Source organism: Panthera onca, chromosome B4 (assembly GCF_046562875.1).
Source record: "Panthera onca isolate mPanOnc1 chromosome B4, mPanOnc1 haplotype 2, whole genome shotgun sequence".
Taxonomy (NCBI): Eukaryota; Metazoa; Chordata; class Mammalia; order Carnivora; family Felidae; genus Panthera; species Panthera onca.
The window spans coordinates 17,080,953-17,107,663 of record NC_138345.1 but is presented as its reverse complement, the minus strand read 5'-3'; the positions used below and the strand labels follow the sequence as shown (position 1 = coordinate 17,107,663).

Here is a 26,711-nt window from a genome sequence, read left to right as displayed (position 1 = left end):
GAGCCCAATGCAGGGCTTGAACTTGTGAACCACGAGCTCATGACCTGAGCTGAAATCAAGAATCAGATGCTTAACCGACTGAGCCATCGAGGTGCCCCAGTATTTCTATTTTATTTGAGACAAACTGTTATCCTAGAGTAGCAGTCCTTATGTGATCAATACTAATAATCAGGTAAGGTATAACTTACTGCAGTATAATTTACTACTGCGGTATCTGAGTTGTCCAGTCTCATAATACATTTCTGGGTGCCAATCAGAAACAATAAGATTTTTTTACATTTTACTTTTCTCCTACAGAAATGTGGTCATGGTGGGGAGATAGGAACCCAAATGTCTTTGACTGGCATTAGCATAAAACTAGAATTTTTAAGTGGGCATTAGATGGTGAAGCACCTGAAGTTGCAAAATTTTATACATTTTCTTAGAAAAAAACCTAGAGCTTTCTTACATTTCTAAAAGGGCTTTGACCTTCAAAATGTTGAGAATTGTTGGGGCACTTGGGTGGTTCAGTCAGTTAAGTATCTGACTTTGGCTCAGGTCATGATCCTCACGGTTCATGAGTTCGAGCCCCACATCAGGCTCTGTGCTCAGAGCACAGAGCCTGCTTGGGAGTCTCTCTCACCCTCTCTCTCTGCCCCTCCCCTGCTCTCTCTTTCTCTCTCAAAATAAACTTAAAAAAATATTGAATTGTTGAGAAAAAAACATGATTTGCTAAATTGATTAGGGAAATGCATCTGTGCATGTGTGTCTTGCGTGTGAAGGTCCTATGAGATCAAAGGATAATCTAGGAAATTGTGAATTTCCTGACACTAGTATTTTTACAGAATTTGGTGGAGGATGCTGTACTGGACTGCCTCCAAAGATGTGTTTATGTTCTGTGATTCTTAATTTTAAAATGATTTAGAATCATTAGGGGCATCTGGGTGGCTCAGTTGGTTAAGTATCCCCACTCTTGTTCTCAGCTTAGGTCTTGATCTCAAGGTTGTGAGTTCAAGCCCTGTACTGGGCTACATGCTGGGCTCTGCGCTGGGTATGGGGGCTACTTTAAAAAATGGGGCGCCTGGGTGGCTCAGTCGGTTGGGCGTCCAACTTCAGCTCAGGCCACGATCTCACGGTCCGTGAGTTCGAGCCCTGCGTCGGGCTCTTGGCTGATGGCTCAGAGCCTGGAGCCTGCTTCCGATTCTGTGTCTCCCTCTCTCTCTGCCCCTCCCCCGTCCATGCTCTGTCTCTCTCTGTCTCAAAAATAAATAAACGTTAAAAAAAAATTTAAAAAAAATTAAAAAAAAGAAAGGATTTAGAGGGACACCTGGTGGCTCAGTCGGTTGGTTAAGTGTCTGACTTCAGCTCCGGTCATGATCTCAGGGTTTGTGAGTTCCAGCCCTGCGCTGGGCTCTGTGCTGACAGCTCAAAGCCTGGATCCTGCTTCGGATCCTGTGTCTCCCCTGTCTCTGCCCCTCCTCCCATGCTCGTCCTCTGTCTCTCAATAATAAATGAATGTTAAAAAATTAAAATAATAAAATAATAATTAAAAAAATTTAGAGTCATTGGTAATTGATTTTTTGTTTTCCCTTATAGAATTTGCCATCTGCCGTCGTAACTCATGTTCTGGATCCTCAACCTGGAGAGAAGATTCTAGATTTGTGTGCAGCACCCGGAGGCAAAACTACACACATTGCAGCATTAATGCATGATCAGGTAAGACTGTCTTCACAGCAAACACTACTCTCAACATATTACGTATTTCAGTGTTGAAAGTAGCACTACATATAACTTAGGAAACATGCAGACATTTATAATCTGAATTATTATAGATTCATCCAAAGTGAAGACTCTTCACTGATGGGATTCATCACATGTTGAGTGTAGTATATAATTATCTTTTGTAAACAGCATTTGAAGATCTTCTTAAATAACAAATCTGCTAGTACATTTGTAAAGTAGAAGTCTTCTTCATAAATATACATTTAAATGAAACATTGAAGAGATTTTTTATGTTCTTAAGTATAAGACTTGATACTTTTTAAACTATTCAATTTTGCCACTAAGAGTTAATTTGACTGCACATTACTGCAGTATCGAATTACACATCCATCCATGCATATGTACTTATATCATACACGTCAGACACATCTTGAGACTTACAAAAGCTGTATGATCTGTCTTGATTACCAAGCTTGGTTTATTGTCACAAGATAGAGTAAGTCGTGGATAACTTTATCTCACATTTTACCGCCTGTACCTCCATGTGTATGTATTTGACAGTATGTTTTCTTTCATTATGGGTTGGTCTTCTGTTTAGTACTCAGTGTGACCTTGTAACCATTCTCTGCTGCAATTGCAGTACTTCAGCCCAAGAGGATACGGCTGGCTGATGCCATCTTTCTTCTTATTTCAAATTCCATACAATTAAGTGGTTCCTAAAATACTGAGACATGCTAGTGTCTTCACTTACTTTGATCTGAAGTCAGATTTTAATTGATTGTTCGGTTGATTAAACAGATATTTAATTAGTACTTCCATGTGCCAGGGACTGGGCGTGTAGCAATAAACCACCGTGACCAAAATCACCTTCTTCATGTAGCTTGCATTCTAGTTGCGAGGAGACAGATACTAAACTAAATGAATACAGGGTCTGGCATATGTGATTGCGATGAGGGCTACGGTGAAAAGTGAAGGAAGGTGAGGGGAATTGGGGTTCTTGGGGGGCGGAGAGTGAGGAGGCAGTTGGAAGGAGGGTGGGGAGGGAGATCCACACTGGGAAGGCGGCTTCTGAGGAAAGACTTGGAGGTGCTGAGCGATGTGGAGGTCTGCGGAACGTGTGTTTTCGTGAGAGGAAACAGCAAGTGCAAGTGTGCCGAGGCTGGAGGGCACCTGACTTGTTTGAGGAGCCTCTGCAGTTTGCTGAGGAGGACGGGTAGAGAAAGAGCAGTCGGAGAGGGAGGGCCCAGGGGAGGACGTTTGGGTAGAGCAGCTTGCAGGGTGTGTCAGGACTTCACCTGCACTCGAGTGATGGGAAGTCGTTGGAGGTTTTGAAGAGAGAGTGGCATAAGCCTTACTGTTTCAAGTATCGTTTTGGCCACTGCATTGAAGAGAAGCTGGAAGAGGGCAAGGGTGACCAGTTAGGAGACCGTAATTCAGGGAAGCGTCATGGAGGCGGGAAGTTCTGGAGTGGCTTTTAAGGTGAGGTTGTAAGGAGCGGCAGACGCACTGGAAGTGGGTTGTGGACATGAGAAAATAATCGAGGGTGACTCCTCCAGATTTGGGCCTGAGGAAACGGAGAGAGAGAGCTAGGTGGGGGTGACTGGGAGGAGCAAGTTCGGCAGGGAAAAGTCAGAATTGAGTTTTGGAGATAATAAAGTGAAGTGTCTGTCAGACATGCAGAGGATGACGATGAGCAGGCAATTGGGTATTTGAGCCGGGAGTTCAGGAGAGAGGCCTGGACTGGAAATAAAACTTTGGATTGGAAATGTAAACATATACGGAATAGAGATTTGGACCCATCAGCATATAGATAATGCGTAAAGGCATAAAACTAGCGTGGGTGGCAGTAGAGAGTAGAAGAGGCCAGAAGACTGAGCTGCCTGGGTACCGTGTGCCAACATTCAGAAGCTGGGAGGAGAGGAGTGGCCAGCTATGTCAGAGCGAAACCAGAGGAGTGTGCTACCCTGGAAACGAGGTGAAGGAAGGGACTGAAAGGCAATGGAGAGATCAGCTGTGTCAGATGTTGTTGCCGGGCCCGTAGAAGGAGGACTAAGACGTACCAGTGGACTTAGCACCATTTAGGTGATGGGTGAGCTTCTCATGAGCAGTTTTGGTGAGTGGAAATGCTTGCTTGGATTGAGAATGAGAAGAATCTGAAAAAGTGAATCAAAACAGCTCCTTTGGTCGTGGTGAGGGTAGTTATTTGTACAAGAATGCAGTGAAGGGGTGCCTGGGTGGCTCCGTCGGTTGGGCGTCCGACTTCGGCTCAGGTCATGATCTCGCAGTTTGTGAGTTCGAGCCCCTCATCGGGCTCTGTGCTGACCTCTTGCTCAGCTGGAGCCTGCTTCGGATTCTGTGTCTCCCTATCTCTCTGTCCTCCCCTGTTCATGCTCTCTCTCTCTCTCTCTCTCTCTTAAAAATAAACATTAAAAAACAAAAAAGAATGCAGTGAAATGGGGCAGTAGTGGGAGGTGAACTCAGGGAATACTTTTTTTAGGATGAGAGAAATGATAATGTTTATATGCTAATGAGAGATGCATTAAAAGGGGAAACATGTAACACCAGAGAAAGCAGGGAAAATTCCTGGACAGTATCTTTGAGGAGGTGACATGGGCTAGGATTTGATGCACAAGTGGCTTTAGTTGGTAGCCTGTGACAGTTTATCCCATGGAAATAAGAAGGGAGGCTGAGTACATAGGTGCAGCTGTTGGTGGGCTGGTCAGTGTGGGAGGACCTGGATGGTCTCTTCTGATCATCTGGCTTTTCTCAGTGTAATAGGAAGCAAGGTCATCAGATGAAAATGGGGATGGGGAAGGAGGCGGTAAGAGCTAGGAGGTAGGAAATACCAGTCCAGGAAGTGGAAGTGAGGACGGGTGTGGACACGCCGTAGGAATCCAGTTAGCACTGTGGGCTCCCTGAAGACAACGGTCATGAATTTGAGGCAGGATTAGTTGGGATAATGATGGGCTTTTTTTTTTTTTTTTTAAGCTGCCTGGGGGTAGACAGGAGGTTGGTGAAGAATGGAGCTTAACCACAGCAGCATTTTTGCCATGCTTACATCTAAGACACAAAAGCATGTGTAGAAGAGAGTGATTTGATGTCACGTGGGATCTAAGCTGGGTGAGGAGCACAGCCAGGACAGTAAAAGACTGAGGCAGTGTGGATCCATTCTTGATTTTCTGAATTAGCTCACATTTCTTCAGTGGGAGGATTTCTTAGGCACCTAGAAAACTCAACAGTTTTTGTCACAGTACTAATTTATAAATAAAAACTTACCTACCTGAGGTGTAAGACTTTCTGACATAGAAATACACGTCCGTAAGTCTTACCAAAGCCCTTCTGCTCTAGCTGATTTACTTCATAGAAGTAATATTTGCCCACTCCCCAAAGTACCAAGTGTTGGACTTTGCCAGGTGATTATTTTTGATCTGTATTTGATGGTTTTTAGGATGCTTAAGCAATTTACAAGCAATCTTGCACAGAAAATAATAGGAACATTTACTGTGTCAAGGTGAAATTGTAACTTTTCCCTTTCATCAGTGCAAATCATTTTATCCAAAGACTTCTGATGAAAATTCACATTGCTTGCATATTAGTATATAATACTATCGTAACTTCTGAAACGTTCACTGTGTCACAGAGGGATAAAACATATATAAATTTATATTTTTAATAATTACATTGAAAGGTTAAAATCTGTTTCTGTACTGTATGTGTGTATCTACAAACACTATATATAGGCACTGTATATATACGTACTGCGTGTGTATATGTATGCCTTCTGTACACAGGTACCCTACACACACAGACACGCTTGCGGTAACACTAGTATAACCTCAGTGAGTGGCCTTAAGGTAAGTAAGGAAGAAAATGATACTGGTTTAAATTTTGTGGAATTAATACTCTGGGTTCATTAGAGGAGATATACTTGCCTGTTTACTTATATTCTTGTTTATCCAAAAAGAATTTAAACTGGTAACAGTAAAAACTTTAAGGAAAAATGCATTAAATATCACCAGAGTGTAAAATGCAGAACAAGATTCATTTTATGGAGTTGTGGTGTGTAAATGCAGATCCTTTTTTAGATTCCTTGAAATCTTAATTGTGAAGATTATGATATGCCTTGAAGAAGTAATCATAATCCCCCCCCTTAATTTATGGTATATGATATTTATTGTGTTGGCTTAGAAGTATTTGTTCACAGATATTTTGTGTTCTCTAATAAGAAGTCATTTCAAAGAGAATCTGGGTATTTTAAGTGTGTCCATGTTTTGTTGTTCCGTTTTCTAGTGTGTAAAAACGACCACAGAAACCTTAGCAGCCTACGACTAAGCACTTATTCAGCTCAGGAGTCTGGGATTCAATTGATCCCTGCAGGGCTTGCTTGTGCACCTGATCAGCTGCAGGCCAGCTAGGGGTTCCCATGGTCTTAGGTGGGCTCATTCACTTGAATTTGGCTGGTGTTGGCTTATCTAAAGTGACCTCAGCAGAGACCACTAGGGTTCCCTGCTGCTGGTTCCTTTCTTTTATCTCCCTGCTAGGGGGTAGTCAGGGGACCAGCCCAGCAGAGGGCAAACATTGAAGGTTGGGAGCACAGAGGGCAAAGCAGAGAGCAAAGCCACCTGTTCAAGTCCTTTCCACAGCTCTTTTTGTATCACATTTACCGTCATCCCGTTGGCTGACGCGAGTCCTATGGCTCAGCTCAAGTAGGAAAGGCAAGGGACTGCAAGGTGAGTGCCAAAGGGTGGGGGATATGTGGAGAGTTGAGTTGGAGTTGGGCGACTCCCCCATAGTGGGCTGCCAGCAGAAATGAACAACTTTGAATAGAAATATTTGAGCTTGCGTGAATTCCAGATTTTATTGCTGTTCTTGATGTGTTGTTATTTATTTTGATATTTAAGCAAGTTTTATGTGAGTATAGCCTCTAGTCTTGTACTTCCGTAAAAGCAGCCTTCACCCATCACCACAGTAATGCATTTGAAACTTATTCCAGTTGCTGTTGCTTACTTTTCCAGTTCAACTCTCTGGAAATGGTTTTCCTGTTTGTCAAAATATTAATAGGAAAACTGTGTCTACCACTAACCTGGTGTCACATTTAGGAACATCATCAGCAAATTTTCAGCATTGTTGTCCATGCATTAGATGCACATGTCATACAAGGATGTTGTATATTAAAAAAAAAAAAGCAAGAAAAGACATTGAAGTGTTAATCTCACCATCTCTGCAATATCATTTCATAGCATATTTTTAAAACCATATGAATGTCACAAGGCATTTGTAGAAGTGTGGTATCATCCTCATTGACTTTTTTTAAAAAACTGTTTATTTTAAGAGAGAGCGAGTGGGGTATGGCCAGAGAGAGAGGGAGAGAGAGAATCCCAAGCCGGCTCCATACCCAGCATGGAGAAGGATGCAGGGCTTGATCTCATGACCGTGAGACCATGACCTGAGCCAAAAGCAACAGTCAGATGCTTAATGAAGTCACCTTTAAAACTAAGGGTGGTAGTAAAATAGAGAAGACCATAATTTTTCATCAGTTTTCCACAGTATTGATAGTTTTCATGACTGCTTTGGGTATACACCTTATTTTTATGTGTTTTGTTTGTTTGTTTTTTAGGGAGAAGTAATAGCACTGGATAAAATATCCAACAAAGTAGAAAAAATAAAACAGAATGCTTTATTGTTAGGGCTGAATTCCATCAAGGCATTTTGCTTTGATGGAACAAAGGCTCTTAAACTGGATATGGTTAAGGATGCTGAAGGTGAGTTAAATTTTGTCTTTATAGGCTTCTGTAATCGGCTTTTGGAAACAAGTAGATTTTGCTATCATTGTTCTAGCCTTAAAATATCCATAAGACCTCGAAACTGGCATGGATTTAAGCTATGTTGCCATAATAGATAGCATTTTGCTTTTCATCTCATCCCTAAATTTCAGATTTTAATAATGTGCAATCATATCCCCAAGACTTGGTCAAACCCTTTGGTCTTACTGTATTTGTCTTAATTTCATGTTGAATCTCAGAAAGCTTATTAGCCTTTCAATTTTATGATTCTTGGGCTATTGTGTTTTCTCCATTTTTCTTGAGAGAATGGGGCTGTGGAGCTAGGAAGGGAGGAAAAACTGCCACATGTCTTGTTTTAGAACAAAATGTTGTATTAAGTCACTCGATAGCTCTGTTTCTTTGTTTAGATTTGATTTCATGAAGTATTCCAGAAACTTGCATATTTTAATGAACTAATTGGCATTCGTGTTCCCACAATGTGCATCGATTAAAGATGCTACTTGATTAATCACTTCTTGGCCTTTTGGCTAGGATCAAGTGTAGTACCTGCTCTTATCAGTTGAATATCTGCCATGTCCTCTCTCTGAGGACAATGTATCGCAAGACTTTGGCACCAGGAGATGGAACAGGAACTTGCTCCGTCCACTCCATGCATCGACCTGTGTTCCCAGTACTCCCAGGAATGGTGCACCTTTTTGAGGGAATGAAAATTGTCCAGGGGAAAAAAATCCTACCTGATTAAAGGTGACTTTTATTTTATTTTTAACGTTTATTTATTTATTTTGAGAGAGCACGTGAGCTGGGAAGGGGCAGAGAGAGAGAGAGAGAAAGAGAGAAAATCCTAAGCGTACTCTGCACTGTCAGCGCAGAGCCGGAGGTGGGGCTTGATCTCACAGAATCGTGAGATCGTGACCTGAGCCGAAATAAAGAGTTGGATGCTTAACTGACTGCGCTACCCAGGTGCCCTTAAAGATGACTTTAAAAAACTGAGGCCATGGTTTGGATTCCCCACCCCTTATAGCCCATCTAACGTTCCCATATATAAGCTGTTGTTTTTTTTTTTTAAGAATGACTAGTAGACAATGGACAGCTCAATATAATCCATTACTGTTACTTTACTGAAATCATTGGTAGGTGACCAGTTTTTACATATCACTGAATAAAGTGATCATACTTATAAGCATAATAGGTTGAGATTAGGGTAAGAACAATCGAGATGTAGGGGTAGCCATTTTAGAGGTTAGTCTCCAGTGCTATAGCGGGACATATGTTAACTGACTTGGAATAGTTGATCACTGAGTTTTCACTCATTTACATCACTTTATTAGCTAATGGTCCTAGGTTGTCATCTTTAGGTATTTTTTGCATCAAGACTTGTTTCGTCACAGATACGGGATGGTAGTTTGATTTGGGGTATTAAAGCTAGAATGTCAGGCAAAAGACATCTGATGGAAAATGCATCAGTAATGTGAACATCACCATATCTTTGAGATTCCTGGAAAGTGAGGAGTTACTTTGTGATACCTACCTAATGTGTAATAAACCACACGGGAATAAACAAATTCAGCACATGGAACTCTTCCTAGAAAAATAGGGATTGTTCAGAGGAACAAGTTCTGGACTATGATTTGTCTTCTTACAGAGGTGGGAATAGGTCAGACTTAATTGCCTGATGACATGAGAACAGCATTTCATGGTCAGTTATTGTTAACCTAAAAGAGTTAGCCAGGGGATTTATATTAGGGTATAGGCTCACAGGCTGTATCAAAGAGACCCAGAATTCAATGGCTTAGAAAATATAAAAGCATTTTTTGTTTCTCTGTTTTCGTTGTTTATTTTGGCCTCACCTAGCAGAAGTGGTCATTCAGTCCTGGTAATGTCATCTCTGGGCCCAAGATAGATGTTCTGGTTCTTTCAAGGGGAAGGGAAAGGATATCAGAATTCTTAGTAATGCATACTACAGCTGGCCAGATTAGTCATTTGATCGATTTAGCTGCAAGTGGGGGCTGGAAAACGTAGTCTTGAGCAGTGTAGCGGTGTGCCCAGTGCAAACCATGACTGTAGGAAAAGAGGATAATGGGCATTAAAGAACAGCTAGCAGTCTGACGAAGGCTTTGTAGTGCCAAGGTGGTGATGGTGACCATTTACATTTATTCATAAGATTTTTAAAATTTTTATTATTTTAGTTGACATAGTGTTACTAGTTTCAAGTATAACAATTCTACAATTATGTACATTATTCTGTGCTCATCACAATTAAGTCACCCTCTGTCATCCTAAAATGTTACTACATTATTAACTTTTTCTTTTTTAGCATTTATTCATTTTTTAAGAGACAGGGAGAGATAGAGTGTGAGCAGGGGAGGCGCAGAGAGAGGGAGGGAGACACAGAATCAGAGGCAGGCTCCAGGCTCTGAGCTGTCAGCCCAGAGCTCAAACCCACAAACCGTGAGATCATGACATAAGCTGAAGTCGGACACTTAAACCGACTGAGCCACTCAGGCGCCCCAAATGTTACATTATTGACTATATTCCCTACACTGTGGTTTTTTGTTTGTTTGTTTGTTTTGTTTTGTTTTATCTCTCTGACTTACTCATTTTATAGCCAGAAGTTTGTACCTCTTAATTTCTTTCACTGATTTTGCCCATCAACTCACCCGCTTCCCTGCTGGCAACCACCGGTTTGTCCCCTGTATTTGAGTCTATTTCTGTTTGTTTGTTTATTGTTTTGACATTCAGAGTCCACATATATGTGAAATCCTATGGTATTTGTCTTTCTCTGTCTTACTTTACATACCCTCTAGATCCATCCATGTTGTTGTGAATGGCAAGATGCCTTTCGTTTTTATGGTTGACTATTCCGTGTGTGTGTGTGTACCACATCTCTATCCATCTGTCCGTAGACACTGGGAATTGCTTCCGTATATTGGCTGCTGTAACTAATGCTGCAGTAAATGTGGGGGCGCATATATCTTTCTGAATTCATGTTTTCATTTTCTTCAGATAATTATCTAGTACTAGAATTACTGGATCATGTGGTATTTCTATTTTTAATTGTTTGAGGAATCTCCATACTGTTTTCCATAGCAGTTGTATTGATTTACATTCCCACCAACAGTGCAAAAGATTTCTCTTTTCTTTACATCCTTATATATTATTTCTTGTCTTTATTTATTTCTTGACACTAGCCATTCTCACTGTTGTGTGAGGTGAGATCTTACTGTGGTTTTATTTTGCATTTCCCTGATGATTAGTGATGTTGAGCATCTTTTTGTGGGTCTGTTGGCCATCTGTATGTCATCTTTGAAAGAATGTCTTCAGGTCCTCTGCTCACTTTTTAATTGTATTCTTTGGGGGTTTTTTTGGTGCTGAGTTGTAGAAGTTCTGTATGTATTTCCGATATTAACACCTTACAGATAGATATATCATTTGCAAAATCTTACATTCAGTAGGTTTGCCTTTTCATTTTGCTGATGGTTTCCTTCACTGTGCATAAGCTTTTTATTTTGGTTTAGTTCCAATAGTTTATTTTTGCTTTTTTTTCCCTTTACTGCGGAGACGTATCCATCAATATGTTGCTAAGGCTGATGCAAAGAGATGACTGCCTGTGTTTTCTTTTAGGAATTTTATGGCTTCAGGTCTCATATTTAGGTCTTTAATCCATTTTGAATTTATTTTTGTGTTTGATATGAGAAAGTGTGCCAGTTTTACTCTTTGGCATGTAACTGTCCAGTTTTCCCAGAACCATTTATTGAAGAGACCATCTTTTCCCCACTCCCCATTGCATATTCTTGCCTCCTTTTTTATTAATTAAGTGAACATAAAAGCATGGTTTTATTTCCAACCACTGTATCCTTTTCCATTGATCTTTTTTTGTGCCAGTACCATATTCTTCCAGGTTACTATATAGCTTTGTAGTGTATCTTGAAATCTGGCATTGTGATACCTCCAGCTTTCTTCTTCTTTTCCAAGATTTCTTTGGTATTTGGGGTCTTTGTGATTTCATACACATTTTAGTATTATCTGTACAAATTCTGTGAAAAGCACGGCAGTTATTTTGGTAGGGATTGCATTGAATCTGTAAATTTCTTTGGGTAATATGGGAATTTTAACAATATTCTTCCCATCCGCGAGTATGGCATATCTTTTTATATGTATTTTCTTCAGTTTCTTTCCTCAACGTCTTACAATTTTCAGAGTACGGGTTTTCCCCTCGGTTAAATTTATTCCTAGGTATTTTATTCTTTTTGGTGTAGTTGTAAATGGGATTATTTTATTATTTTTCCTTCTCCATATAGAAACACAATAGATTTCTCTGTATTAATTTTGCATTCTGTAACTTTACTGAATTCATTTATTCTAATTTTTTTTTAATCTTTAGGGTTTTCTATATATAGTATCATGTCATCTGCAAAGAGTAACAGTTTTGTTTTCTCCTTACCAATTTGTATCCCTTTTATTTCTTGTCTGATTGCTGTGACTAGTACTTCCAGTACTATGTTGACTAGAAGTGGTGAGAGTGGACATCCTTGTTTTATTCCTGATCTTAGAGGAAAAGCTTTCAGTTTTTTTGCTATGGACTATGATATTGGCTATGTGTGCTTCATATATGGCCTTTATTATATTGAGGCATGTTTCTCCTAAACCCACTTTGTTGAGAGTTTTCATCACGATGAGATGTTACATTTTGTCAGATACTTTTTTTTGCATCTATTGAGATGATCCTATGGTTTTGTTTTGTTTTTTTTTAAGTTTATTTATTTTGAGAGAGAGAGAGCGCACGTGCACACGAGTTGGGGGGAGCAGAGAGAGAGAGAATTCCAAGCAGGCTCTGCACTGTCAGCACAGAGCCTGATGTGGAGCTCTAACTCACGAACCATGAGATCATGACCTGAGTTGAAATCAAGAGTTGGATGCTTAACCATCTGAGCCACCCAGGTGCCCAATCCTGTGGTTTTCGTCCTTCCCCTTGTTAATGCGATGTATCACGTTAGTATGTGAATGTTGAACCATCCTTGCATCCCTGAAATAAATTCCATTTGATAGTGGTGAATGATCCTTTTCGTGTATTGTTGAATTTGGTTTGCTAATGTTTTGAGGATTTTTGCACCTGTCTTTGTGTCAGGGATGTGGGCCTGCAGTTTTCTTTTTCTGTAGTGTCATTGTCTGCTTTTGGTATAAGGCTAACGATGGCTTCTTAGAATGCCTTTGGAAGTTTTTCTTCCTCTTTTATTTTTTGAAATCGTTTGAGAATAGGTATTAACTCTTCTTTAAATGTTTGGTAGAATTCACCTTTGAAGCCATCTGGCCCTGGACTTGTGTTTGTTGGGAGTTTTTTGATTATTGATTTAATGTCACTACTAGTAACTGGTCTGTTCAAATTTTCTATTTCTTATTAAGTGTTGGGAGATTGTATGTTTCTAGGAATTGATGCATTTCTTTTACGTTTTCCAGTTTGCGTATCATTTTTTTGTAGTGTTCCCTTAGAATCCTTTTTATTTCTGTGGTGTCAGTTATTTCTGCTCTTTTATTTCTGATTTTATTAGAGTTTTGATGAATCTGTATAAAGGTTTATTAATTTTGTTTATTCAGTTATTGATCTTTACTGTTTTTTTTTAGTCTCAATTTATTTCTGCTCTAATCTTTTTATTTACTTCTAACTTTAAGCTTTGTTCTTTTTCCTTGTTTCTTTAGTTATAAGGTCAGATTATGTGAGATTTTTCTGGTTTCTTGAGGTATACCTATATCACTGCAAACTTCTGTCTTAGAACTGCATTTGCTATGTCCCAAAATTTTGGACTGTTGCGTTTCCATTTTCATTTGTCTCCGGGTATTTTTTTATTTCCTTTTTTATTTCATCATTGACCCATTGACTGATTAGTAGCATGTTGTTTAGCCACCATGTATTTGTGTTTTTTCTTGTTTCTGTTTTTTAAATAATTGCTTTCTAGTTTCATATTGTTGTGGTTGGAAAAGATAATTGATATGATTTCAGCGTTTTTAAACTTAGTGAGGCTTGTTTTGTGGCCTGACATGTGATCCGCTTTGGAGAATATGCCATGTGCACTAGAAAAGAATGTGTGTTCTGCTTATTTTGGATGGAATGTTCTGTATCTGTTAGGTCCATTTGGTCTAATGTGTATTTCAAAGCCACTGTTTGCTTGTTGATTTTCTGTCTGGATATTTTATCAGTTGACGTAATTGAGGTGTTAAAGTCCACTGCTATTATTGTATATTAGTATTGTATTGTCATTTTATGTCTGTTAATATTTGCTTTATGTATTTAGGTGCTTCTATGTTGGGTGGATAGATATTTACAATTGTTATATCCTCTTGCTGGCTTGATCCCTTTATCATTATGTAATACCCTTATTTATCTCTTATTAGAACCTTTGTTTTAAAGTCTGTTTTGTTTGACATAGGTGTTTCTGCCTGGCTTTTTAATTTTTTGCTTCTGTTTGCACAGAATATCTTTTTCCATCCCTTCATTTTCAGTCTCTGTGTATCTTTAGGTCTGAAACAAGTCTTTTGTAGACAGCCTAGAGACAGGTCTTGGTTTTTATTCATTTAGCCACCTGTCTTTTGAATGGAGCATTTATTTAAACTTAAAAGCAGTTATTGATAGGTACATAATTATTGCCATTTTGTTAATTGCTTTCTGGTTATTTTTGTAGTTCTTCTCTGTTCTTTTCTTTTTTCCTTGCTCTCTTCCTTGGTGGTTTGGTGGTTTTCTTTAGTGTTATGCTTGGGTTCTTTTCTCTTTTTGTGTATGTGTATCTGTTATAGGTTTTATTTGTGGTTACCATGGCATTCATTTATAACATCCACTTGTGTATAGCAGTCTATTTTAAGTTGGTGGTCACTTAAGTTCGAACACGTTCTTTTTTTTTTTTTTTTTTAAGAGACAGCATGACCCTAAGTAAGTACAAAAAGATTGAGATCATACTGTGCATATTTTCAGACCACAAAGCTATGAAACTTGAAATCAACCACAAGAAAAAATTTGGAAAGGTAACAAATACTTGGAGACTGAAGAACATCCTACTAAAGAATGAATGGGCTAACCAAGAAGTTAAAGAGGAAATTAAAAAGTATATGGAAGTCAATGAAAATGTTAACACCACAACCCAAAACCTCTGGGACGCAGCAAAGGTGGTCATAGGGAAGTATATAGCAAACCAGGCCTTCCTAAAGAAGGAAGAAAGATCTCAGATACCCAACCTAAACTTATGCCTTAAGGAGCTGGAAAAAGAACAGCAAATAAAACCCAAAACCAGCAGAAGACAAATAATAAAGATTAGAGCAGAAATTAATGCTATCGAAACCAAAAAAAAAAAAACCAGTAGAACAGATGAATGAAACCAGAAGCTGGTTCTTTGAAAGAATTAACAAAATTGATAAACCACTAGCCAGTTTGATCAAGAAGAAAAAGGGAAGGACCCAAATAAGTAAAATCAAGAATCAAAGAGGAGAGATCATAACCAAAACAACAGAAATAAAAACAATAATAGGAGAATATTATGAGCAATTATATGCCAATAAAGTGGGCAATCTGGAAGAAATGGACAAATTCCTAGACATATACATTACCAAAACTGAAACAGGAAGAAATAGAAAATTTGAACAGACCCAAAACCAGTAAGGAAATCGAATTAGTAATCAAAATCTCCCCAAAAAGAAGAGTCCAGGACCAGAAGGCTTTCCAGGGGAATTCTACCAAACATTTAAGGAAGAGTTAATACCTATTCCCTTGAAACTGTTCCAAAAATTAGAAACAGAAAGAAAACTTCCAAACTCTTTCTATGAAGCCAGCATTACCTTGATTCCAAAACCAGAGACCCCACTAAAAAGGAGAACTACAGACCAATTTCCCTGATGAACATGGATGCAAAAATCCTCAACAAGATATTAGCCAACCGGCTCCAACAATATATTAAAAAAGTTTTTCACCACGACCAAGCGGGATTTATACCTGGGATCTAGGGCTGGTTCAATATCCGCAAAACAATTAACGTGATTCATCACATCAATAAAAGAAAGGACAAGAACCATATGATCCTCTCAATAGATGCAGAGAAAGCATTTGACACAATACACCATCCTTTCTTGATAAAAACCCTCAAGAAAGTAGGGATAGAAGGAGCATATCTTGAGATCATAAAAGCCATATATGAACTACCCAACACTAATATCATCCTCAATGGGGAAGAACTGACAGCTTTCCCCTGAAGGTCAGGAACAAGACAGGGATGTCCACTCTCGCCACTGTTATTCAACATAGTATTGGAAGTCTTAGCCTCTGCAGTCAGACAACACAAAGAAATAAAAGGCATCCAAATCGGCCGGAGGAGGTCAAACTTTCACTCTTCGCAGTTGACATGATACTCTATATGGAAAACCCAAAAGATTCCACCAAAAAACTGCTAGAATTGATTCATGAATTCAGCAAAGTTGCAGGATATAAAATCAACGCACAGAAATCAGTTGCATTCCTATACACCAACAATGAAGTGACAGAAAGAGAAATCAAGGAATTGATCCCATTGCACAAGAATGGGATCTTGTTACCGTTGCACAAGAAACCATAAAATACCTAGGAATAAATCTAACCAAAGAGATAAAAAATCTACACACTGAAAACTGAAATCTATACATGGAAATCTATACACTGAAAGCTTATGAAAAAAATAGAAGAAGACACAAAGAAATGGAAAAAGATTCCATGCTCCTGGATAGGAAGAACAAATATTGTTAAAATGTCGATACTACCCAAAGCAATCTACATATTCAGTGCAATCCCTCTCAGAGTAACACCAGCATTCTTCACAGAGCTAGAACACATAATCCTAAAATTTATATGGAACCAGAAAAGACCCCGAATAGCCAAAGCAATCTTGAAAAACAAAACCAAAACAGGAGGCATCACAATTCTGGACTTCAAACTGTACTACAAAGCTGTAATTATCAAGACAGTATGGTACTGGCCCAAGAACAGACACTCAGATCAATGGAACAGAATAGAGAACCCAGAAATGGACCCACAAACGTATGGTCAACTAAACTTTGACAAAGCAGGAAAGAATATCCAATGGAATACAGACAGTCTCTTCAGCAAGTGGTGCTGGGAAAACTGGACAGCGACTTGCAGAAGAATGAACCTGGACCACTTTCTTACACCATACACAAAAAATAAATTCAAAATGGATGAAAGACCTCAGTGTAAGACAGGAAGCCATCAAAATCCTCGAGGAGAAAGCAGGCAACAACCTCTTTGATCTTGGCCGCAGCAACTTCTTATTCAACACGTCTCCGGAGGCAAGGGAAACAAAAGCAAAAATGAAGTACTAGGACCTCATCAAAATAAAAAGCTTCTGCACAGCGAAGGAGACAATCAGCAAAACTTAATGGCAACTGACAGAATGGGAGAAGATATTTGCAAATGACATATCGATAAAGGGTTAGTATCCAAGATCTAGAAAGAACTTCTCAAACTCAGCAAGCAAAAAACAAATAACCCAGTGAAGAAATGGGCAAAAGACATGGATAAACACTTCTCCAAGGAAGACATCCAGATGGCCAACCGACACATGAAAAAATGCTCAGCATCACTCATCATCAAGGAAGTACAAATCAAAACCACAATGAGATATCACTACACCTGTCAGAATGGCTAACATTAACAACTCAGGCAACAACAGATGTTGGCACGGATGCGGAGAAAGAGGATCTCTTTTGCATTGTTGGTGGCAATGCAAGCTGGTGCAGCCACTCTGGAAAACAGTATGAAGGTTCCTCAAAAAACTAAAAATAGAACTACCCTACGACCCAGCAATTGCACTAGTAGGCATTTATCCACGTGATACAGGTGTGCTGTTTCAAAGGCACACATGCACCCCCATGTTTATAGCAGCACGATCAACAATAGCCAAAGTATGGAAAGAGCCCAAATGTCCATCGATGGATGAATGGATAAAGAAGATATGGTATATATATATACAATGGTGTATTACTTGGCAATCAAAAAGAATGAAATCTTGCCATTTGCAAATACGTGGATGGAACTGGAGGGTATTATGTTAAATGAAATTAGTCAGAAAAAGACAAAAATCATATGACTTCACTCATATGAGGACTTTAAGAAACAAAACAGATGAACATAAGGGAAGCCAAAATAATATAAAAACAGGGAGGGGGACAAAACAGAAGAGACTCATAAAGATGGAGAACAAACTGAGGGTTACTGGAGGGGTTGTGGGAAGGGGGAGAGGCTAAATGGTTAAGGGGCATTAAGGAATCTACTCCTGAAATCATTGTTTCACTATTTGCTAACTAATTTGGATGTAAATTTTAAAAAATAAAAAATAAAATTAAAAAAAAAAGCATGAGTCGGGGGGGGGGGGTGGTGGTGGAGGGGATAGACTCCATGCTTAGTGTGAAGCCAGATTCAGGGCTCGATCCCGTATCCCCAGGGATCATGCATGACCTGAGCTGAAATCAAGAGTCAGGCACTCAACCAACTGAGCCATCCAGGCGTCCCTTGAACACATTCTAAAAGCATAAATTTTGACTCCCCTTTCATTTTATGTATATGATATCATATTTATGTCTTTTTATTTTGTATATTCCTTGACTGATTTTGGTAGATGTATGTGATTTCCCAACATTAATGTTTTAGCCTCCATACTAGCTTTATAAGTGCTTAATTTACTATGGTCACTCTATGTTTGCTTTTACCAGTGAAGTTTTTTTCCTTTTATATTTTTCTTCTAGTTACAGGCTTTTCTTACCTCTTAAGGAATTCCTTTTAACAGTTCTTATAAGGCTGGTTTAGTGGTGATAAACTCTTTTAACTTTTGCTTGTCCGGGAAACTCTTTATCTCTCCTTCATTTCTGCTTCAAAATAACTTTGCCGGGTAGAGTATTTTGGGTTGTAGGTTTTTCCTTTCAGCACTTTGAAGGCATCCTTCTGGGCTGCAGAGTTTCTCTTGAAAAATCAACTGATATCGCCTGATTGTCAGAGCTCCCATTTTTAGGCTCTGCTGATTTTCAAAGCCAGATATCGTGAAGACTCATGTTCCCAGTAAGTGCCCAGGACTGAGGTTGCCTGCTGTGGGTCCTGATCCACTCACTCCTCTATGTTTGTGATGTCCCTTCCTTTTGTGGTTTTTCACACGAGGAGTTTGGTTATTGACCTTGTCTCCACCCCTCTTACCCTTTCTGATATGGCCTTCTCTCTGTGACTCTCTTCTCCCAATCTTCAGACTTTCCGAATCGGTTGCAGTAGATACGGTTGTTGGTTTAGTGTCTGTGGTATAAGGTGAGCTCAAGATCTTCCTATTCTGCCATTTAACAACACCCCCCCCCCCGTGTTTTCTGAGTTCCTTTTAGTTAATAAAATTTTTCTTTTCTTTTTAAGTTGAAAGACAGACTCTGAGCGGATGAGTGAGGTGTGTAGTATAAGGTGGCAAGAAGTTGATTCAGTGGCTTCTTAACCATGCACTGATGTCAAGTTGCAGGGTGGTTTTGATTTTTAAACAGTTCTGGGTATGAACTGCTGATGAATCATTTCATCACTTAGTGACCTAACAGTGATCTTATTATTATTTCTCACAGTTTGAGGGAATGACTGGGACCTCTGAGTGGTTCTCACTTTGAGTATCTGACACAATTAGCAGTCACTGGGTACCTGAGGGAAGCGTCATCTCAAAAGCTTTCTCTGTCACGTGTATGTCTGGAGGTTGATGGTGGTTCTCAGATAGGACCTACACGTGGCCTCTCCCATGTGTACCGACTGGGCTTTCTCAGACCAAGTGGCTTAGGTTCTGAGAATGAGTGTCCTAAGAGCCCCAGGCAGAAGCTGTATCAACCTTTTATGACTTAGTCCAGAAGTCATGTAGTATCAGTTCTGCTCTTGTCCACAATAAAAGAAAAGGAACATTAGACCCCACCTCTTGTGGGAGAAGAGTCAATGTCAAATTGAAGGGCATGTGGGATGGAAGGTATTGTCATAGCTATCTTTGGAAAATATAATTTTTTCACAGTTTTAAATAATTTGTATTCCTAGTGCATAAATTTATATGCACAAAAATTGTTAACTGGACATGGAATAAATACTGACTTGAAAAATGAAAGAGCACAAAATCAATAATTCTTCCAGTTTACTTCAGGGTGACTTTTACCTGCTCCGTAAATTGAATTAATATGATTAAAATTCTTATGTTGCATACTAAGGTGATTTTATTTTATAATTTTTAATGTTAATTTTTTGAGAGAGAGTGTGTGTGAGTGGATCGTGGCTCAGATACCACAGATACTCACATTTCTTAGATTTTCTTTAATAAGCGTTTCTTCATTTGATGTATGTCCCAGGCATTTTCTAGAGACTTTAAATGGTGGTTTTCGCTTTTGTTACAGTTTTTACTAGTTATAATTCTTGCACCGGGGAGAAGGTCTGTATCCCCTCATTCCAAATGTTGTCCCAGTCTTATTGTTTCCATCATAAAATTGCTCCTAAATTATACACCACTCCAAACGAATGCAGTTTTAGAAATCACTGAAGGTTGTTCTAAGAATATATATTGAGGAAAAGCTTTGGATAAATAAAAATTTGGGTACTCCTAAACTGCATACAAGCCTTAAATGTTCATTTCATGGCTTTCTACTTTTGAACAAGAGAGATTTCTCTTGTACCAGGTATCTTTGTGGTCATTTGGTGATCTTAGTCTCATCTAAGACAGGTCTAGAATATTTTTAGGACTGTCTCAATTTTTGTATAATTACCCACTGCTTTCTGTGAAAATGGTACTTATTAAGAACAGTGAGTTCAGTGAGTTGGCATTGTCCCTATCCCTGTCAAGGCCATGGCATTTGCTTCTGCTCTGTACAAGGGTGCCTGGCTGGGGGATATGTTGAGGGGCTGAAGGCCAGCCTGTGCTCTGTTTATCATGGTGCAGAACTATGTTAACCTAGAGATACGCATACCTTAATTCTAGTCCATACAAAGGTATCTTGTGGGCTTGCTTGTCCTGTTTTTTAGGAATTTTCAGTGTCTAGATGGAAGTAACACTTGAACGCTAGTGTGTATGAGACTCTACATCCAAGGGGTGCCTGCGTGGCTCACTCAACTCTTGATTGCAGCTCAGGTCACGATCCCAGGGTCATGGGATCGAGTCCCATGTTGAGGTCTGTGCCAAGCATGGAGCCTGCTTAAGATTCTCTCCTTCTCCCTCTACATCTCTTCCCTGCTCATACGCTCACCTGCTCTCCCTCTCTCAGGAAAAAAATATATATACATCCAAAAGACACCTAATGCTATGGCAACTCAGAGGAATGGATTACTTCTTCTAGGGACAATAGAAAAAAGAGTTTAGGTTGAGGAGGTGACATTTGTTAGGGCTTGAAAGGGTAGATAGCATTTTGACAAGTGGAAATGAGTGCTGGGGCATCTCGGGAAAATAGAATTAGCAGAAGCATGGAAATAGCAAAGCTCATGACGTTTTTGGGTAACAAAGTGATGTGGGTTTTTTGGTTTGTTTTTTTTTTTTAACATTGGTGAATGTGGCTGAGTACTGAGAAAGGTAGCTAGGGAAGTACATGGAGTAGTCGAGAAGCTAGAGAAGAGGTCTTTATTTGTTAGTGTAAGGAGTTTATTCAAGAGATGTAGGTAGCTGTGGGAGAGTTTTTGGTTTTCTAAGAGAGACAATTTGGTATAAAAAAATAGTGTAAGGAACGTGTTAAATCGATGTTGGAGAGCTGGAAAAGCAAAAGGAGATCATCGAAGCATCCTGGAGCTAATCATGTGCAGAAAGCAGCTACTACCCCTATAGCTCTTCTGATCAGTAAGAAAAAGTCAACAGTCTAAGTAGAAAAAGGACAAAACAAGAAAGGTGACCATATAAAGGAAAAATAGAAATGGCCAATGAAACAACAACAACAATAATAATAACTTCTTTGATGAAGATTTTTAGGAGAATGAGTATAATCGTAATGAAAGTGTAAATTGCTATAATCTTTCTGGAGCATTTTTTCAGTATGTACCAAAAACCTTAAAAATAATTGTTTACTTTGAGAAGATCTTCTGAGACTGTGGGTGAGAATGCAGGGATGGTTATAGGTGGAGATGAGTTAAATTGATAAGAGCTCACGTATGACAGTTGTGCAGTCAGAGAAAAGCAGGTGATCTTGTGGTTCTCAGAACATTGCTGTGGTTCCCGTGGGCAGTCAGCTGGCTTCCTGTGAGGGCAGTCAGCAGCAATATCTTGCAGTTATTAAATAGCAGAAATATATAAACAGACCGGTTTCATGATTTTCTCCAGTAACACTAAATAACTCAGAAGTCGGAGCGGAGAAAATTATTCATGTGATACAAGGAGATACTCTAGAGCATAGCCTTGCTGATGGCCACGAAAGCGAGGAGAGTGAGGAACCTCAGAACCAGTATATTTGACTAGAACCTAACAGGTATTCTTGTTTTGGGGGGCTGTCTGCAGTAGGGATTGCCGAGAGAAGTGTCCGCTCTCAGTATGACTAGAATGAATTCCAGGTCCTCGCTCGGATGAATTGTGGCTTGTGACATTGGGGATACAAAGTCTCATATGATTAGGCCTTAATTTGCACTGTATCAACAGAATAACCCTCAATTATAATAATTACATTGTTAACCATTTTACATATGTCAGAATTAGTTTTACCAGCTACTTGAAAGGAGAAATTGTTTTTCTTTGTAGTCTAGATGATGATTTTAAATTTCTGATAATTGGTTCTATCTCAGGAGTTTTCTTTTTTTTATTTAAATATATATATTTTGAGAGAGAGCACGAGCAGGAGAGGGGCAGAGAGAGAGAGGAAGACAGAGGATCGAAGTGGGCTCTGTGCTGAGAGCAGAGAGCCTGACACGGGGCTCGAACTCACAAGCTTTGAGATCATGACCTGAGCCGAAGTCGGACGCTCATCAGACTTAAGTCACCCAGGCACCCCTATGTCGGGAGTTTTCTATTCTACACCTATAGGCACATAACAAGTATGTTTATAATTCTCTTCACAGGAAAACCTCCATTCTTACGAGAATCTTTTGACCGAATTCTTCTTGATGCACCGTGCAGTGGAATGGGACAGAGGCCAAACATGGCTTGTTCTTGGACTTTGAAAGAAGTGACATCATATCAGCCATTACAGAGAAAACTCTTTACTGTGGTAGGTGATGATACTTTGATGTGAAAAAAAAAAGTTGACCTTCGCTACTTTGATGTTTCAAAGACCGAGAAGCAGTGTTCATAGCAGCATTTCTCACAATAACCAAAACAGGGAAACGACCCACTTGTCTGTCAACAGGTGAATGGATAAGAAAATGTGTACACATATAATAGAATATTACTCAGCTCTCCACAGGAAGGAAATTCTGGCACAACATGAATGAACTTTGGGAACTTAGGCCGAGTGGTATAAGCCAGACACAGAAAGACAAATACTGTCTGTTTCCATTTCTATGAGGTAACTAGAATAGGAACATTCTTAGAGATAGAAAGTAGAAGAAAGATTACCAGGGGCTGGAGGGATGGGGAATTAGTGTTTAAAATGGGTACAGAGTTCGCATTTGGGAAACTGAAAAGTTCTGGAGATGGGTGATGGTGATGGGTGCAGACAGTATGAATGTACTTAATGCCACTGAACTGTACGCTTACAAATGGTTAAAATGTCAAGTTTTATGTTGCTTTATCACATGGAAAAGGACAGAGAAAACCTAGTTTAAATAATGAAGCTTTCATTTGTGTTGATCACTCTTTATTACAGGCAGAGGCAGAATTTCTTCACTGACACATTTAATGGGTCTCCAACCTTCTGATACATCTTAAGAAGTCACTGAGTTGTTAACATCATAGTTGCTAACTGATGTGTAAAGAATGGGACATAAATGAGTTACTCTTTTTTTTATAGGGTTCCTGGATCATCTTCGGTAGTGTATCAGAAATGGGAAGAGTCCAGGAGAAGGGAAACACATCAATAAAAATGAGAAGTGACCATTCAGTGTAGAATATAGAAGAACCGTAAAAGCTTGGCTAATTTCACTGGTCTCTAGCACGTTTCAAGAGAAACCCAAATAGAACATTTGAGGATTTCTTTCTGGCTTGCGAACGTGATTCGGTGGATTTCGCAGAATGTAGAGAGCATTTGATCAAAGATGACTTTGTTATTTTCTCTCGGCCGTGCAGTTATAAATACATAGGCTGCAGCAAATGGGTACCTGTGATTATGCAGTCTCTAAAGTTACCTTTGAGCATGTTTCTGCTCATCTCTCTAGTATCTCCTTTTATACCCAGAGGTGGCACTCAGGGTAGATTATTTAACTTTTTCTTCAGTCTTCAAGGAGCACATCCTGGAAGTTAAAACAGCAGACAGCAAAAAGGAAGCTTTACTTATGGTTGAAACCCACTCTGAGTTGAGGGTACAATTAAGACACTGTTTTAAAAGACTGGGCTTTTTGTTCTTTTTTAGGTCAAAGCAGAAAGAACATTTTAAAAGGTTTCTTAGGAGTAGATGCAGTGATCTCATTGAAAAGGAATAGCTACGAGAGAGAGTTGAGAATATAGCACATTTGCCGTTCAGTGCGGAGTTGTGTTGATGGAGAACGTGGACTTTATAATCAGACACTATCTTGTTTGGAACTGTGCAGCTTCCACATGAGTGACTTTAGGTACATTGTTTTCTTTATATGAGAAATGGGGACTATAAATCCACCTGATAGGGTCACCTCGTTGGAGATAGTAACTATGCCTCATGGTTGTAAGTAAATTGAGAAAATCCATGTAAAATGCTTAAAACAGTAACTGGCACACATTTACACAGTTTAAATTTTCATCAGCATACTCTAGTTAAGAAGGCACAAATATATACTATATGTAATAAAAATACATATATGTAGTATAGATGGTATATATTATTATATAGTTTATTCATACTCATAAATACCAGATGGCATATAGTGTGTGTGTGTGTGTGTGTGTGTGTGTGTGTGTGTAATAGTATACTATGTATAGGATGTATTTTAAAGACTTTCATTAAAATGTTTTTAAATATTGGGGCACCTGAGTGACTGAGTTAAGCGTCCAACTTTGGTTCAGGTCATGATCTCACGGCTCGTTGGTTTGAGTCCCGTGTCGGGCTCTGTGCTGACAGCTCGGAGCCTGGAGCCTGCTTCAGATTCTGGGTCTCCCTCTCTCTCTCTGCCCCTCCGCTCATTGTCTCTTGCTCTGTCTCTTTCTCAAAAATAAATAAACATTAAAAAAAATTTTTTAATGTTTTTAAATATCTAGGAGTTTGAAAAGATACGGTTTTTAGTTATTTGGGAAAAATTAATTTTCTTATTAACACCTTATTTCGTGATTCATTTATTTACTGGACAAATATTCATTGAGCACCTGACCATACCACAATATGGACTGTTCTGGGTGCTATCAATATAGCCGTGAAAGAATGACAACCCCTGCCTTATTCATGGAGTGTCTATTCCAAATGGGGAGGAAGATATAAACAGATGCGTAAGTTATTATGTATAGTAACAGAGCAGACTAAAGAAGGGAAGGTAGGATTGCTGGATTTGAGTAGTTGTAGTTTTACCTGGGATGGTCAGGGAGGGCAGTCCTGGAAAGGTGACATATACACAGAGATAAGATTGTGAGGAAGCAATGCAGAGAATTAGAAGAGTTTCCAAGCCTGTGCACAGATCTTGAGGTGGGCCTGTGCCCTGTGTGTTCCGGAACAGCAGAGGCCAGTGTTGCTAAAGCAGAGTGGGCGAGGCGTGTCAGAAGGGCAGCCAGAGGCCTGCTCTGTGTAGGGCTTTGAAAGCCACCGTAAGGACCTGGGCTTGGACCACGAGTGATAAGTCGAGACATTTGAAGGGTTTTGAGCTGAGAAGTGACGAGTTTTAAAAACACTGCTCTCCGGCTGCTGTCTGGAGATGATTGTAGGAGGGCAGACAAGGAAGCAGGTGGGCTGAGAAGGAGGCGAAAGACGGTGTAGCTTGGACCAGAATGATGGCAGGGGAGGTGGCCAAACTCTGGATATATTTTAAAGGTAGAGCCAATGGGATTTGCTAGCGGATGGGAGTGCAGGAGAAAGAGAGGCGTAAAAGATCATCTCCGGTTGGGGGCCTGAAAATAGCACTTCTCTAAAAGGTCTTGGAAGACAGGTGTTCAGTTTGAGACACGTCAAATTCGATAGTAGACAAATGGAGAAGGCGATTGAATACATGACTACAGAGTTCAGAAAGGAGGATGGCTTACAAAGTGTACATGTGTGATTTGGGGCATAAAAAGGGGTATCTAAAGTAGTGAAAGTGATTGCTTACATTTAGGAAAGTCTTGGTTTCAGCGCACTAACAGTTCCAAGAGCGCGAAATGCACCTGGGCTGGAACACTCGACTCAGAGAGTGAGTCTTGATCATACAGAACATTTATCCCAAACACGTGAAAGGTGTCCTACAGATATAAAATCCTGTAAAATGTTGATTTTGCCTTGTGGTACACCCGTAGTCTGATCACATGTTTGTTTAGGCAGTTGAGCTGCTGAAGCCGGGGGGCGTGCTGGTTTACAGCACGTGCACCATCACACTGGCGGAAAACGAAGAACAGGTTGCCTGGGCCCTCGCAACCTTTCCTTGCCTCCAGCTTCAGCCCCAGGTATGAGTGAGTTCGGTTTTCTCTGTGTAATGTGACAAGTCACAGAATCATGAGTGTGGCGATAAACACGAGGTTGTCATATGAAAAAATGTGTCCAGCGAAACTTCAGAAACAAATACTGCAATAGACAAGCATGTTCCTCCAGTGAGATCCATTTGACATGAACAGAGAATTTCCACGTCCCAGCATTTTTCCCCGTCTTCATTCTTTGCCGTTGTGTTAAAATGCCACAGAGCTCAGGTGTACTTGTGTTACAGGTTTCTTTCACCTGTGGCTCTTGTTCACTTTATGCAGACCTTTTTTTCCTAAAGAGTTGTTTATTCCTTTCCTCTCCTGGTCCTACATTTTGCTGGTATGGAGTATGTTGAGCATTTTTTTTCTCAATCAAATAAGCTGTAATAACTGGGATATCAGAAGACTAGCGGAGGGGAGAAAATGGTTCAGGATTATTGCTTCTTCACAATTTGTTACATAAAATATGTAACATTTTAAAAGTTTTCTTACACTTTATTTGACCTGTTTTCGGTTTTTATCAAAACTATATTGTGAGTAT

General features: G+C 39.5%; 1 protein-coding gene and 1 non-coding gene across 3 annotated transcripts in view; both read left to right on the top strand.

Annotated features, from left to right (window-relative positions):
• NSUN6 (NOP2/Sun RNA methyltransferase 6) overlaps positions 1 to 26,711 on the top strand; it is a 59,835-nt gene that overhangs the window by 30,771 nt on the left and 2,353 nt on the right. For both annotated transcript variants that reach the window (XM_060659226.3, XM_060659227.3), the window contains exons 7-10: positions 1,576 to 1,695; positions 7,319 to 7,463; positions 22,528 to 22,676; positions 26,033 to 26,158. In XM_060659226.3, coding sequence (XP_060515209.2) covers positions 1,576 to 1,695; positions 7,319 to 7,463; positions 22,528 to 22,676; positions 26,033 to 26,158 — 540 coding nt within the window. The remainder of the gene's footprint in view (positions 1 to 1,575; positions 1,696 to 7,318; positions 7,464 to 22,527; positions 22,677 to 26,032; positions 26,159 to 26,711) is intronic.
• On the top strand, positions 7,992 to 8,180 carry LOC132660513 (U2 spliceosomal RNA). The gene has a single exon (XR_009601851.1). It is a non-coding gene; the product is annotated as a U2 spliceosomal RNA (small nuclear RNA).